We start from the raw sequence: 16,730 nt of genomic DNA, 5'->3' as shown, positions 1-16,730 counted from the left end.
GCTCATAGAGAAATTCAAACATGCTCCAACACACTCACCGGGGCATAGTGTCTGTGTATGCATGGCCTAGATTGGGCCCGGGCTGATTTGGGGCCCTAAGCAAGGAAATGTGTCCTCAATTAATCAATCAATAGTCTGCATGTCATGTGCAGGGCTCATACAAATGTTTTCGCATATGGGCCCGGGCCTGACTTGCTATGCCACTGACCTTTATTTTTCAAGTAATCCTGAAGACGTTGATTAGCTGGTTCAGGTGTTTTAATTAGAGTTGTAGCAGGACTTTGGCCCTTTAGGATCTCAGTTTGACATCCCTGGTGTACAGTATCTGGTAGCTTCTGAGAGGAACAATGTCATTTCAGCTGTGATTGAGGACATCAGATCTGCCAGCAGGTAAGACAATCACATGTTGTATATCTAGGGTGTGACAGAGAGGAATTCTGTTAAGAAACACATTGCCTGAGGTCTGACACGCAGCAGTGCATACGACATACTTTATCGTCTGTGTTTTCACTTGAATTAATATTTCCTGTCCAAATCCCACTGACACATATATGACCCTGGACCACAAAAGCAGTCATAAGGGTCAATTTTCAGAAATTGAGATTTCTACATCATCTGAAAGCTGAATAAATAAGCTTTCCAATGATGTATGGTTTGTTAGGAAAGTTTAGTTTAGTTAAGATTAGACAATATTTGGCCGAGATACAACTATTTGAAAATCTGGAATCTGAGAGTGCAAAAAAAAAAAAACTAAATATTGAGAAAATCGCCTCTAAAGTTGTTCAAATGAATTTCTTAGCAATGCATATTACTAATCAAAAATTTAGTTTTGATATATTTATAGTAGGAAATTTACTAAATGTCTTCATGGAGCATGATCTTTAATTAATATCCTAATGATTTTTGGCATAAAAGAAAAATCAATAATTTTGACCCATGCAATTTATTTTTGGCTATTGCTACAAATATACCCCAGCGACTTAAGATTGGATTTGTGCTCCAGGGTCACATATGGGTAAGTGATGGTTCATTCATTTTAATATTTAATTGTAAAATAAATACATATGACAGTTCACTCATCTATCTGCAGTTCTTCTGCTATATTTACATTAGGAAATACAGAAAGGATTTAGTGTAACTGTAAGAGTTCATTTATTACCCGTTATGTGGCCAGAAAATTATGCCAAATGACTGATTTGACTGTAATACTGTAAATGTTTATGTGCTCTAGCAACAGTGTCTGGGAAAGGAGCGTGTGATCAGTAACTGCTTCCTGTACACTGCCTGTGCACTTCCTGTGTTGGCAAATGAACAGTCAATATGCTTAATCTGCTCATGTTTATGTTGATAACAGCATTCTGGACGTCATTTGAAGTAAATCAAACAAGTGTAGGGAATTAAATGATGGGATAAAAATACTGCGGATGTTAGTCATGGATTTTTTTGCACCTAAAAAAAAAACAAACCTCACTCAATATTATACATTTTCATGATTAATGTGAACAAACTAATGTTGCTTTTGAGAGTCGATTTTGCTGCGGAGTTGAAAAAAAAAGACAATTTTAATTTCAAATACAAATAATTCAAATTTGATTCTTCATGATGTGAGCCCTTTAAAATGAAACAGGCTAAAAACACTCAAGATCATAGCATAAATGATTTTTAATGAAAGTCACAGCTGAATATAAAGATATATGAAGCAAAAACATAAAAATTGCATACAAAATGTTTACTCCCTCTTCCAAAAATCTCATTAAATTGCCATCTCTTCCATGCATCCTTTTCATTCTTGTGTTTTTACAACATGATATTTCCCACAGTGGCTCACATGCAGGGATGTGCATGTTTCACTGTCCTAAAACTGAAAAGATGTCTTGAAATTTCTTATTGCGTACGGTGTATTGAGATTGAAAGCATATCGTGCGTGTGCAGTACGTACTGCTGCAGAAGCCCAGCTTGGCTTTTCACATTTTTAGAAAAATACAGTATATAAAAGATAACATAATACTCTGTGAATACTGACAAGTACATGGAAAAATAGATGATTCGCATTCCATTCTCTCATTTCCCGATGATAACGTTCTTGTATCCTCTAACGTGGCCCAGTTTGTCGCTGTCAAAATCCACCACAAGTTTGCGCAGGCCGGACTGAGTGGGAGTGAAGTAGATTTTGACTTTGGCCTCCTGCCCGGGTTCGATGGGTGACTCCAGTCTGAGATTAATAAATATTTACACGTAAGACATCACACAGATTTGATTCTTTTCATATTCCTTGTCTAAACAATAGTATTCATTCAAATATAAGCTAACAGGCACTAGAAAAGAACAGTGTTTCACTGTTTAATGTGCAGTCAGTATAAAAAATCTGGGAACAATGTTAAAACAGATGATAGAAGAGTGATAGTGTTAAAATATTATATATAACAATTATGTATAATGCAAGTTTGCCAGTTTTTGAGTTCTTACTTCTCTGCGATGCTGCTGCCGCCGGTGAGGTTTGCGCCCTCGATGGTGAAGCAGCAGCCTTGTAAGGGCTCTGGCAGCGGGTTCTGTAGGGTGAGCTCCGCCGCCAGCTTACGCTTCTCTTTGGGTTCTCCCAGAATCTGGAACGACACGCATACATCAGCATGCATCTGACAGCGTGTACATGATTGGGTTGTCATGTCCACTTGTGATCACTGTGAAAGGTGCTGTGGTTAATGTGCTCGTACCCTGATTTTGATCTCAGGGTCGTCCAGCACGACGTCACGCATGGCCATGACGGCTTCCTTTGTGCTGTAGTCGATCAGCAGAGCCCCCAGACGGATGAGATTGTCCTCCGTTAGATTATTACAGTATTTACTGTAGTTAAGCTTCAGAGGAACCTTCCTCTCTGGAACAAACACACAACACAGTGAAGACACACACTATAGTATATGCATAACAAAGCATCTACACAATTTATATCATAAATAATATTACATGTAAATTCAGTATCAAATATGTTCTGTTTAATTACATTACTAAAGATATTAAAAGGTTAATAATAAGAAGAAAATTAGTAAATATTATATAGCATATTAAATTAGTATTACTACTACTACTACTTATTAATAAATTATATAAAATGGCACGTGTGTGTTATATATAAACGTTTGGCTCTAGAATAATAATAATAAAATGTATTAGTTATTGTTATTAGCATGTTACACAATTTATATATGAAGACTTCAGATGCAAAAACCTCTAAGTGCATCTGAGATTTTTTCTTTTAAATGAGCACTTAAAAATCGTAGGAGGTTTTTGCATCTTAAGTCTTCATATACAAGTTGTGTACATGCTTTAATCAACATTATTATTAGTAGGCATTGCTACTCTAGGCCATGCATTACAATGACTTTACAAAGGCGAAAAACATACTTCATGCATATGCAAATGAAGGCATAGATGTGAATGCTTGGCCAATGCATTGCTAGCATGCAGTCTTGTTTTACATACTCTGGTCGAAGCAACCAAATTGCATTTCTTAAGGATGCCGGAAGAGTTTTTAATCAAATATCGGTGCACAAAATGGAGTTCTGAATCAACACACAGAGCAGTGAGTAATGAAAGCCCAGGCCGCTCACCTTCTCCAGGTGCCAGTTCCACATTCAGCAGGTCTTTGAAACCGCACTCGCGGCCGATGACGCCGTTATACGACACGGCGCGTGACGCAAACACCAGACGGCACTTCTTATTCTCCTCTGTGTTATTGCTCACTATTGCAAACACGTCAAAGTCACAGCCCTTCCTGATGCCCATCGACAGCTTGATGGTGATGTGCAGCCCAGAGTTGCCTTTCTGCTGAAGCAGCTTGTTCTGGTGGTTTGCCTTCTCAAAAACCTGCCTCTCCTCCGCAGAACCTGCAAGAGGTCATCGTAAAATCAACCTCCTCTTCATGTGCATGGATAAAGGAAGGAAGTGCACTTGTTTGAGTGCTCTTACCTTCAGGATATTTGTACAGGTGTGTGACGTCTTCTCTCTCATCTCGGCCTACGCTCTTGGTGCTGATCTTCTGCCCTACTTTTTGGTCATTCACGATTTTCCTTGTGCTTCCATCGTTATATCTCAGGGTGTACACTAAGTCTGCGTTCACCTCCGCGAACACAAAAGGAGCGTCATATTTGAAGGTGAGCTCGCCCTCTTTTATAGCCCGCACAGGAACCGGCCCGCAGCAGAACACACCTGAGAGACAGAAACACATAGCTCAGCAACTTTATTTTAGTTTGATTCTATTTAAGTTAAATCTGTTCATCATATAAAGCAATCATATCTGTTCACAAGACTTAGATAAAACCGTTAGATTTATTTGCGTTCATTGCTGATTCATTGGCACCTTTATGATGTTTTAGAAGTTTAGGCTACCTGGATTTTTAAAGGAGGATTTGTTCAAAAAAGATTAACCAAAGTCTTTTAGGTTTGGCATGACATAAGGGTGATTAAATGATGACATACTGCTACAAATTATTTTTACTTAGTATTTGTGTCTTGTTTTCCAGTACAAATATCTAAAATCAAGATGCATTTACTTGAGAAGCAAAATTACAGAAATTAACTTGTTTTCTGAAAAAAAAATCATATGATGGTCATATGATGCGATTTCAAGTTTTCCTTTCTCTTTGGAGTGTTACAAGCTGATTGTGCATAAGATAAGATCCCTGAAGTTGCAAAGACTAAAGTCTCAAAACCAAAGAGATATTCTTTATAAAGACTCTGCCACACCCCCCTAAAACGGCTCATTCAAACACGCCCCCACATCTTGACGTCAAGATGCGGAAATATTTGTGTAATGCCGCCCAAATGTTCACGCAAAGAAAGGTAGCGTGGTTTCAGTAACCGTAGTAGTGTTGATGAAGCTGTGTCAGGGAGACGCTGTGTGTTTCTATGAGAAAGCAAAAGCATGTTATTTGGCCTTCTGAAAGTAGATGCATTTAGGAATCATTACTTAGAACAGAACAGCAACGCATTTTATGGAAAACCGTTTCATGAACCTAGGAGAGGAGGTGATTCTGACTTTGCTATGACAATCTGGCGCTTCTGAATCAGCGACTGTATGTTTGTTATTCGTTTAAGTATTTGCTATTGACTGTTCACATGCAGAATTTTGTGAGTCGTGTGTGTGCGTGTGTGAGAGAGAGACAGTCACAGTGCAGCATCGTTTGTGTGTGTGTGTGTGTGTGTGTGTGTGTGAGAGAGAGAGGGAGAAACGGTCACACAATCACAGCTTGTGTACAAACATATATGAGCTTCATCACGGTGTCTGCCACATGACTCTGTTCCCCTCTCGGGCTTGAACTGATGGTAAAACTAAGGACATTATTTACGGTCTCTCTTTACTATAATTTTGAAAGCTGAAGCTGGCGATTATGGAAAGGGGCGTTACATTTCTGATGCGTGCTTGTGGTGTTCGGCCAATCACAATGCACTGTGCCAGTTGGCCAATCAGAGCAGACTGTGCTTGTCGGAAGGAGGGACTTTGTAGAAAACGATGCATTTGAGAGAGGCGGGGTATAGAGGACTTACAATAATGTACAGTATTTGAAAAATAATGTGTTTTTTTAATCAATAAAACATGTCAACATATTCTGTTACACCAAATAATGATCTTTAAAAAAAGCATCAAATGACCCCTTTAAGTGAGTTTTTGCTTAGAACAAGATATCTGAAAAACCTGCCAATAGTGTAAGAAAGAAATCTTGTTTTCTCTTTGAATTAAGTGCATTGGCAAATATTTTTAAGCATAAACTCACTTAATTTTGATTTTGAAAATTTGATGTAATATCTTAAGTCATTCTTTTTCTCAAGTGTCAAGTCTCGATTTAACATTTTTGTTATTTGCACTTTAAAACAAGACAAAAATACTAATAAACAGTTAACTGAAGCTAAAATAAAAACCATTAAAACTAGTTTTATGACTTGAAATAAAATAAAGTCAAAATCAAAATAAAATCTAAAACTAAAACCTTTTTTAAGCTAGTTGCCAAGGCAACATTTATCATTTCAATTTAGTTTAACTGTACTAAAACAACTAAACCTAAGAATGAAATAAGTTCATAAAAACTATATAGACATGCAAAAAAAAACTACTAAAAATAAACACACACACACAACAAAAACGTTTTGAAAGTTTCTTCTAAAAGAAATCGGTAAATATAAAATATTTAAAATATTAATAAATATGAATAAAAACATTAATATGTATAAAAACTATTTCAGTGATACTAAAATATCACTGGTGAGAAAAAAAAATTTGCACTGGGTGAACTGTTTGATTTGCTGTATGTCAGAAAGAAAAGAGGCGTCTGCACACCTTCACTTTTCTCCTGTGGCGTCGGGTCACTCGCTTGCCAGCCGTCAAAACCCGGAGGGAGATCGGATCGCGTCATCCAGCTCTCGACCCAGCAGTGGTAGTTCCTACAGCAGAATATCCAATATAATGACATTTCCATACTGTAAGTGTCCAAATATGTGCCTGTAGTTTTATTTATATTTATTGATTGACAAATTACTGTGTCTGTATTAGTTTTTATAGAAGTGTTTTAAAACATGTTTGGATGAAAGATGTGGTTCTTCATACCAGATCATATCTCTGGTGGTGCTGTTGTCCGTTTCACCTTTCTCGTTGACATAGCGCTCGATAACAAGGTTGCTGTTGGTATCATGGGCAGAATAGTAGTTTGTTACCACCCTGCATGGGATTCCCAGAGCGCGAGACACTGAGGACAAACACAAGAACCTGCTTCATCTGTCTGCATTTAGACCCGGACCACACAATGACACAAAACCAAACTGATACAAAAGTAACAAGAACGACCCTAGAATCGAACAAAATGACGACACACTGCATAAACCAGCATTCAAAGGTTTGTGTAAATTAAATATTTTAGAGCTTGACATAAATATAAAAAAAATCATATTCATCACATAAATTCTCTTATAGTTTGCAGTTAGATGTTAATTTTTAGTGTTTTTCGCTTATTTTAAAGCACGCTTTGTTTTGTTTTTTAATACCTGAACAGGCGATGGCTGCGAAGACCCAGCACTGGCCATAGCGCACCGGCAGACAGGAAGTGCTGTTCCACAACCTCAGGATCTGGACGCTTCCTCTCCAGGACATGGGGCTCACGCCGCCGTCAAACGTGTTCTTCCAGCAGCCCTCCAGCACGCCGTAGTCCCGGTCATTGCTGTTGATCTGCCGAGCAATGACAAAACATCATCCTAATGCTTGCTAACTAAGAAACATTTATTATTATCAATGCTGAAAACACTTGTGCTGCTTCATGTTTTTATGGAAACTGGGATACATTTTATTTTTCATGGTTCAAACGAACATTGATGTGAACACAGCATTAATGTGAAATAGATATCTTTTGTAACTTTATAAATGTCTTGACTGTCACTTTGGATCAAGTTAATGCATCCTTACTGAATTAAAGTACTAATTTCTTTCAGAATTGACTATTTTTTAATTTGTGTTGTGCATTAGAGTACAGACCATAGCACTCAGCACTCTTGTGACATAAATGACGTTTCTGCGACCAGAGCAGTCCTTCCCAGGGTTCCTCCTGTGTTTAGGGTTCATGTCCAGGATTCTCAAACAAGCATCCAGTATGCCCTCCTCGAACTACAGGACAAACACGAGATACAATCAATATGCAAATAACGCACATTAAAATCTGTAGCGGTTACTAAAACATTTACCAAAACTATTTTTCCTCAAAATGCCTTTAGGAATGGAAAATCAGAGATCCAGCAAGTAATTAGATTAAATGGAGAACACATGACAACTTTCTGAAACTGCTGGCATCTTGGATGTTTTGCATCAGTAATCTCACATGTGTCTAAACTAAGGTTTCAGAAAAGATCTCAGTGTCTCAATGTGCTGCAATTAAAAACCAGAGATCACAATATGAACTCATATTTACAATGCAAAAAATCTTAATGATACAAAAACGGGCTTCATTTTCTTCAAGCTTTTCATTTTGGGGGTGATTTGATCAGTGTGGTCGTTGTTAACTAAAACTATAAAATCAAAACATTTGTTAATTGAAATGAAATATCAACAGAAACTAAATAAAATATAGAAAATAATGTTTTTCTTAAATTCAATTTAAAGTTAAATTATTAAAAATATTTTATGTTTTATATTGTATATGTTTTATTAAACCCATTTTATTTCAGTTAGTTGCAAAGGCAAAATTTCACATTTTAAAGTTAACTAAAATTAATGCAGACACATTAAAAGAAAAAAAGAAAACTAAATCAAAAATGCAAAACAGAATTACAAATTAAGATGTAAATAAAATCTAAATAGAAAATATACAAATAAAAACTAATGCAACATATTAATAAATTGTATGATAGTAGAGTAATGATACTAAAATGACACTGATTTGGATGTGTTCTTGTCAGGCTTTTTGTGGGATTCACACAAATGTGAAATGTTCCTCACCAGCTTTTTCTTTTTCATGTTATTTATCTTCATTTCGTGTCGCTGCTGTCTTTTGAGCGGCGCTCACTTGTTTGTGTTTTTTAGGAGATGAGCTCAGCGTATTGAGCACAGCTAGATGGTGAACATGTGTATCTGGGTGTTTGTTTGTTGGTACCTGTCCAAAATACCAGGCCAAAGGGACTGGGTATTCGGCATCGCCCCTGAAGATGATGCCATCCTGGGCCAGAACGTACTCTGCCAGTTTCTCCTCGCTGTCCATGTAGACCACATCTCCTGTAAATCAGATGGGTTGAGTACGCAGAGATCTTACTCATCCGTCTTTGTGATTAGTTCATATAAAGAACAGGATATCCGTGTCTATAACCTTAAGGCGTGTGCATGTGAGGAACACCCAAAGGCATCTGTTTTCACTCACTTGGGCACCAGGGATTGAAGAGCAGTATGAAGTCGAACTGGATGCGCCCATCTAGAGTCAGGACGTACCGGCCGATGGGAGCGTCAGGAGCGGCGCAGACAGAAAGACAAACAGTGTCTCCGGGCGGACTGCTCACCGCCGCACTCCAGCAAGTGTCGTCGATCTCATTACTGAGACCAAACACAGCCCTGGTGCCATACTGCTCCTCCGGCTGAGGGCCTGTCAAACCATCAGAACTAAATCAGCGAAACCAAACTGGACTTCATTACTGAGCAAGAGCAATCCATGCTCTTTTCTGATGCAAGTTTATGGAAGACGTGTGTGTGTGTGTGTATGTGTGTGGATAGTTTCAAATGCAAATGGAAATTACCCAAAATGATTAAATATTGTGCATGGGTCACTTAAAAAGTGATCGGAACAATATACGTATTTTTCATTTTCCAAAATGTTCCCATGTTTAAATAAATGTTTAGAAGTGTGCATAATATTTCTATTTCAAATGAATGCTGTTCTTTTGAACTTTTTATTTATCAGAGAATCCAGGGGAAATAAATAAACATTGATAATAAGCAGCAAATCAGCATATTTGAATGATTTTTGAAGGATCGTGATCTGAAGACTAGAGAAATTATGCTGAAAATTTAAGAATAAATTACATTTATTATATGTTCACATAGATGACACTTACTTTAAATTGTAAAAATATATTTTTGATCAAATAAATGCAGCTTTGGTAAAAATAAGATACTTCAAATAAATCTTATTCAAGTAAAAACAACTAAAATTGCTCTAAAGTAAATGTTTTTGATACAGTGCATATTAATTTAGTCAGCACTGCATGTAATCTTCAGGGGTACTGCAAACCCTGAATGCATTGACAACAAGCTCAGTGGAATAAAAATCATCATCCAAAAAAAAAAAAAAAAATTAGTTATTTTATGGTGAATCTTCTGAAATGCAGCTGCTGGTTTAAAAATGTTGCTTTGTTGCAGGACCGATCTTCTGTATCGAGTGTAAAGGGTTCTGTAGGGATGCATTGTGTCGTCTGAGCTCATGTAATTAGGCCTCTCAGGACTTAAAGACCTTCACAGATACGATCAGCATTTCGAAGGAAAACATTTCTACATATTCACACTAAAATCCCCCTCTCCTTCAATTCTAAATGGCGGTCAGGAATGTGTCTGCAGCTATGGCTCCAGTCTCTGGGAATGTAAGCTCTCATTGACCCCACGTTTAAAGGCCAGCCAGACAAACACACACGCTGCAATTCCATGTGTTCAGACATTTTCCAGAAAACAACTGCTGTGAACTCGCTCCAGAGTGCTCGAGTGTGACTAACACAGATTAAAGTTACCGTAAGTAAGACAACATTAACAAAACTTCTGAATCATGGTTGAGTTTTAGTTTGTCTGGGTCTAAGAAAAAAAAAAAAAAAAGTCTTCTTTAATCTGACATTTTTTTCCTAACCATAACACTTGTTTCTGAAGCGTCATGAGTAGCCACACCCACAACAAAATTCCCCATTATAAATAAAAAGCACAGTCCACCCAGAAAAGAAAATGCACTCATCATTTACTCACCCTCGTGTCATTCCACATCTTTCTTCTGCCATATTTTTAAAGAACAATGGATGTCACTGACTTCCATTTCTTTTTTTGGTCTATTCAATGGAGGTCAGTGACAACCAAAACTAATATATATTTTAATATCTTCTTTTATGTTCAGCCGATGAAAGGAACTCGAACAGATTTGGAACAACGTGAAGTGAGTAAATTATGATAATTTTTCAATTTTTTAATGATTCTAACCATTTAAACATCAATGATCTTTTGATTATCCTTTTATGTGCATTTTAAAATTTTATGCTCATCTTGATGTTTGCATCCAACGTTTTTTTTTTTTTTTATGCAACATCCCAAAATTCACATTAAAAATGTGGATAGAAACAAAGTGCATCAGTTTCCATTTCAGTGAAATAAATTGTACCTGGTTTGGAGGTGTGTGTGTCTGTATGTGTGTGCTTATTATTAAACTTAGTATTTCCTAAAGATCTTATGTCTGTTATTCTCTTGTGTGTGTGTGAAGTTGTGTGATGCTTGGCTCATGCCACTAAGAAAGACAAAGAGAGACACTGAGGTGTTTTCTGAACGCTCACCAAAACCAGTGGTTTTGTACTTGACTCTTCGATAACTTCTAAGGAGTTTACATGTGTGATATCTCGTCACAGATTCCGGTAAACATGCCAGATGGTGTTGTTTTCTTGACATTAGAGTTATCTGAGTCTGAGCAGAGCCTTTCCTGTCTGAACGCCAGCGTTTACTTGCTGCTGCCTCCCTTTGTGTTCACTAATATCTTGCTCCAGCTGCAACACATGACAGAATCTGTAACACAGAAAGTCCAATAACAGCCCTGACATTCCCTCTGTAGTGTTAACATTCTCAACTGTACTTGTTGAGTATTAGGTTATATTTCTTTAGATTACTTATAAAGAATGAACTTGATCCCCTTTTGGAAAACAGGAACAATGGAGAGCTTCTGGAATTGCTTGCATAACATTGTAAGGGGAATTCCTGCCATTTGAGTGTTCAAAAAGCAAAAAACAAACATTTTTATATTGCTGTCAAAGCCATTTTTAAAAGCACAGTGTTTTAGAGTTAAGAGGTGTTCTTCTGAATGAATGTAAAGAGCAGAGATGTAAATCACATTTGTAAACATTTTCAGTCAACACCCTTATTATGTACATAACGATTCCAAAAAAAATGGTAAAATAATCCCATTTTTGTTTAAAAATGTCAATTCATTTAATCCCTGGTAAGGAAAAAAACACTTTATCCAGCCTAACCTGGTGAGTTTGTGACTAACTGGTTGGGTTGGTCTGTTTTCATGGTTTTAGGGGAGATTTAGGCACTTGTCAGATGGTCATGCTTGCTGAGATGAGAAGACCACCTTAAGCTGGTTTAAATTGTTTATTTCTGGAAGAACTTAGTTAACTTTCACCACAACTGAAACACAGAATTAAACCAAACTTTCTTTCCAAAAACTTTTTTTTCCAGGCATAAAGAAATCTAACAGGCAGTAGGAGTATAAAAATCTATAAAATAAAGCATCTAAATTCATTTGTGTTTGCCCTAAACGATCACATCTTACCTGCACTTGATAATGTCCCAGCTGACAAAAATATGTTGTAAGAATGTTTTGCTAACATTCCTGTGTGAGACCCTGGAGCACAAAACCAGTCTTAAGTCGCTGGGGTATATTTGTAGAAGTAAGCAAAAATACATTGTATGCATCAAAATTATCAATTTTTCTTTTATGCCAAAAATCATTAGGATATTAAGTAAAGATCATGTTCCATGTAGCTATTTTGTACATTTCCGTAAATATCAAAACTTAAATTTTTATTAGTAATATGCATGGCTAAGAACTTCATTTGGACAACTTTAAAGACAATTTTCTCAGTTTTTTGCACCCTCAGATTCCAGATTTTCAAATAGTTGCATCTCGGCCAAATATTGTCCTGTCCCAACAACATCCTAACCACACATCAATGGAAAGCTTATTTATTCAGCTTTCAGATGATGTAGAAATCTCAATTTTGACAAATGGACACTTATGACTGGTTTTGTGGTCCAGGGTCACATTTAGTAATAAAAACATTATTTTTGATTGTTCCCAGGACATTCAAATAATTCAGTTTTTAAAGTGTAAAAACATGTTTCCTTGGTTATGTGAATGTTCAGGGAACATTCCATTTTATTATTTTGCACACATTATGGGACTGTTCCATTTGAATGATCGATCTGAAACAAATGGTAACATTAAAAAAAAAAAAAAAAAAAAAAAAAAACGATGAACAGGTGAATGTCCAACCAAAACATTCCAGGATAGAACATTCCATTATAACTTTGAATGAATGTTCTATTAATGAAACTGGAATAACATTTGTTCATAATTTTGAAAGAAACTGGCCAGAACATTATTCAACAATTTCAAAATGTTAGCTTGGGGCATTAAAATATTAGGTTAAAATCTCAGCGCATTACCCGTCTCTGCAGTGATGTGCAGCTGGCTGTATCCGGGCTGGTAAGAGCCGGAGTTCAGGTACAGGTTGATGGTGAAGGCCTGTCCTCTCCGTACAATCAGCCGGTCCGTGCCGTTCAGCTCCGTGTGGTGATCAGTGTTATTGAACTGACACGCCAGATCCCAGGTGCCGATGTCCAGAGCTGAGTGAGCACAGGATAAATGATCTTTACTGCTCAGCCTGCATAAACAAACTGCTGTTTGAATCATTCCACTTGTCTGACAAACTGTGTGTGTGGTGAGGATTTTAGAGTGATTCTTTCTGCAGGTTACTTTGGTGGGCCAGTAGGTGGCGACAAGTGACTGTCTTAATAAGTGAGTCATTGAATTATGCATTCAACCAGTTCATACATAAACACTGATCCATTCAGGAACGAAAACAAATAACTTTATGAATGAGTACATTTAATGTCATTTGGTTAGTAGCCTAATGTTTAGGTTTTGTAACTATATAGTGACACACGTCACCAAGACTTGTCCTACATACATATATATATATATATATATATATATATATATATATATATATATATATATATATATATATAGGACTGCAATTATGCAAGGCACTTCAAGGTTCTTCTAAAATTCAGACAAAGTGTGACCTCCTGTTGACCATCATTTATGAGCATGCCAGTCATAGCACAAGAGCATTCCCCATGTGCTCTGTTTACTTTCAGGATATTTCCTTGAGGTGAGGTTTGACTGCATTCACTCTTAATGCTTTAAGTGGACAGCACCCTGGAAGAAAGGAATTTCACTTATATCCCCCGCTGTGTTTTGAATAAAAGTCACATTAAGTGTTTGGTTTCAGTGGGTTTATAAGTACACAATTAAAAAAAAGCAACAAAAAGCTATGATTCAGTAAATATGGAAAGCTAAGAAACCTGTGGTCTAAAGCGTTTGTAATTCTACAATACACCGATCAAGGAAACCACTATTGTGTTAAAATGACAAAGTATGTTTTAGGTCTGTTGATGATGAGATGCTTGGATGTTTCTAAGAGCGTCTGGTAAGGAGATACAATGTAAAGAATGCATTGCACATGTGAAGCATGTGGTTTATGTTTAACAGATGCCGTCTTTAAGGACCCTTCATTGAGACATGTCTGTTACTGATTGACCGCTGACACGCAGTAATTCAGTTGTAAATCATCTCAACATATAGAGCTTATCTTATTTAATCCTTTCCATATGCTTCTTAAGTGGTTTTAAATTACATTGTATTTTATTATTTATAAAATAAATATATTCAAAATATAATAAATAAAAATAAATAACATTATTAATATGCGAGACTCACAAAAAATCCAGAGGGTCTCATTGTCTGTTCTTCTCTAGATGTCAATAATCTCTTCATAATACCCTAACAAACTGGGCATTGTTTAAATAAACTAACATTTTAGGTCGCAATAATTAGCAAAAGATTTCAGGATGTCATTAAATAGTGCTTATTTTGTGTCCGGAATTGTTTTGGGGTGCAAAATGTTGTAATGAGGTGGAATATCTTGGCAAAAATTATATTATATACAATATTGTAATGGTCTTTGTCAAACATCTGGGTTATGTGAGATTAATTGAAAGTTTGGGGAGTCTTTGTATATCCATTTATCTTGAACAATAGATAGAAAGGTAGAGAGATGGATGGACTTTCAAATTACTAGAGACTCATGGGAATGCAGATTGAGTTTCTCTCTGTAGTGTGTCGTAAATTAACAACTCTGAGGTCATAAAATTAGTTTCAGACCAGACAGAAAGTGTGTGTGTGTGTGTGTGTGTGTGTTTAATGGGGAATGTGCGCAGTGGGGTGCTCTCTGTTTTCTATCAGCAAACCTGCTGTCGTAATCTTTACCGGCTTTAATCCTGGTCTAAAGAGAAGCCGAGTGTGTGTGTGTGTGTGTGTGTGTGTGTGTCTCATTGCTGGCTTACACACCTCTGATTAGTTTTCAGACTGACTGATGCTGTTGATATGAATGTATACCTATGTAGAGCAGATGGTCTGGATAAACCAGCACAGGTATTCTGCAGCTGTACAATGCCACAAATAATCTGCTCACACATTTCAATGAACGAAGCAACTTCATGAATAAAACTATTACAAGCAAGTGAGGTTTTATAAGGAGGTGAGAGAAATAATGAATCTTTGATTCTCCTCCTTCATGATATTCTTTGCTGTAATTTTCCATTTATGGTCACTATTTTTGGCATACTATTTTAATCATTATGACTCTTAGTAAATATTTTTAGTGGATCACATGGTAAACAGCTGTCTGTAGTTCTAAAGACATAATGTTTGCATGCCATACATAAACTTATTGACTGAGACTCAAAGAACGTTCACATGCAGCCGTGGAAAGTACAGTACATAGTGAGTTTATGACACACCCGTCAAAACGTCATTACATGCCATATAATAACACCGTACTGTAGTATAACTGACCACAGTGCACCATTCATACAGACCAGAGATGCTTAAATGAATGTAACAGTGTCTCAGATTCATTAGAGATGGAGACGAAGAGCTAAAGTAAATAAAACTGCTGAATTTAACATTTGTGCCTAATAAAGATTGTAAATAATTACAGTAGTTGTTGTAAACACGTTAAAAGCAAGTGCATTCCATCCTAGATGATGCGTTTGATCCTTCGTGGACAAAACCAATGCACACACAATACATGAATGACGTTTAGCATAATAAATGCATTTAAATCTATCAATAATCAAGGTGTAAACAGTGTCAGAATCAGGTAACCTAAAATATGCTGCATGTAGTAAAATCAAATTACCTGGCTTTATTCAAATGTATTATTTAATATGACAGATTTAATATGCATTACGTTAGGTAACACATTCAAAAGTTTTTTAAAAAGTCAGAACAAGTAGAAATATAGAGCACTATACCACCAATCTTTTTTAGCGTGATGCAAAACAGACAATATGATAAATGCATGTGGATAAATATTAAAACAATCATAACTCATACAATCTTCAAGTCGAAGACAATGACGAATACAGTGTGGAATGCACATACCCATGTTAACGCTGTAGAGGTGTGTGTTCAGTCAGTGACAGCCAAAGTCTGAGTGGTCTCTCACACTCACGCGCGTCTTTATTGTCCGGAGAGGCGCGTCAGAGCGACACGCCCACGCGCGCCTAATGAGCTCACGGACAGAGGTATTATACCTATCAGGGGCGTAGATTAGGGACGTGTCCCCCTCACTTTTTATAAAAAGTAAATTCGTCCCCCGCACTTTTTCATTGGACAGTTGTGTTCTCGACATGTTGTGGTTTTAATGGAGCATTGTATTTAAATGCAGAATGATTTAAAATTCAAAGAGACAAGATAATTTATACATGACTTTTACGTTTCCATGGCAATCAGTCACTCAGTTTGTGACGTCACGACATGTCCATGCTCGCGCCCGCGGTCCCGCGCTGTATCCATCATTCATTAGAGGTCGAGATGAGTTCAAAGCGGCAGGAAACTCTTCACTCCTTTTTTACGAAGAATTCAAGCAGCAAGTTGGCATGTAGTATCCGAATAGTGTTGCACAATGTTGAGTGACTCTTGTTGAATAATTAGCAAGTTTTGATGTTCATTATATGGAGAAATAAAAAGCTGCCTGGACAAACATGCACTTATTTATTTTCAGTGTATTTTTCCGTAACTCTTTTGTAACGTCTTTTATTTTAACACGTATGTATGTTATCAGAACCCTTCAAATAAGAATAAAGATAATGTTGAACTGAGCTTTTACAGCGTTTA

At 36.7% G+C, this 16,730-nt stretch overlaps 1 protein-coding gene across 1 annotated transcript; it reads right to left on the bottom strand.

Annotated features, from left to right (window-relative positions):
* Positions 1-1,644: 1,644 nt before the first annotated feature.
* Positions 1,645-16,095, bottom strand: LOC306844813 (protein-glutamine gamma-glutamyltransferase 2-like). The gene is made up of 13 exons (XM_079377195.1): positions 15,996-16,095; positions 12,929-13,108; positions 8,886-9,104; positions 8,625-8,743; positions 7,514-7,642; positions 7,030-7,210; positions 6,596-6,734; positions 6,329-6,432; positions 3,964-4,203; positions 3,606-3,881; positions 2,712-2,872; positions 2,467-2,603; positions 1,645-2,212 (listed from the first exon to the last, which is right to left on the bottom strand). Exons 1-13 carry the CDS (start codon positions 15,997-15,999, stop codon positions 2,062-2,064), a joined length of 2,040 nt encoding a protein of 679 aa, XP_079233321.1. The 5' UTR covers positions 16,000-16,095; the 3' UTR covers positions 1,645-2,061.
* Positions 16,096-16,730: the final 635 nt, after the last annotated feature.

Source organism: Barbus barbus, assembly GCF_936440315.1.
Source record: "Barbus barbus genome assembly, chromosome: 25".
Classification (NCBI taxonomy): domain Eukaryota; kingdom Metazoa; phylum Chordata; class Actinopteri; order Cypriniformes; family Cyprinidae; genus Barbus; species Barbus barbus.
This window is presented reverse-complemented; position numbering and strand designations above follow the sequence as displayed.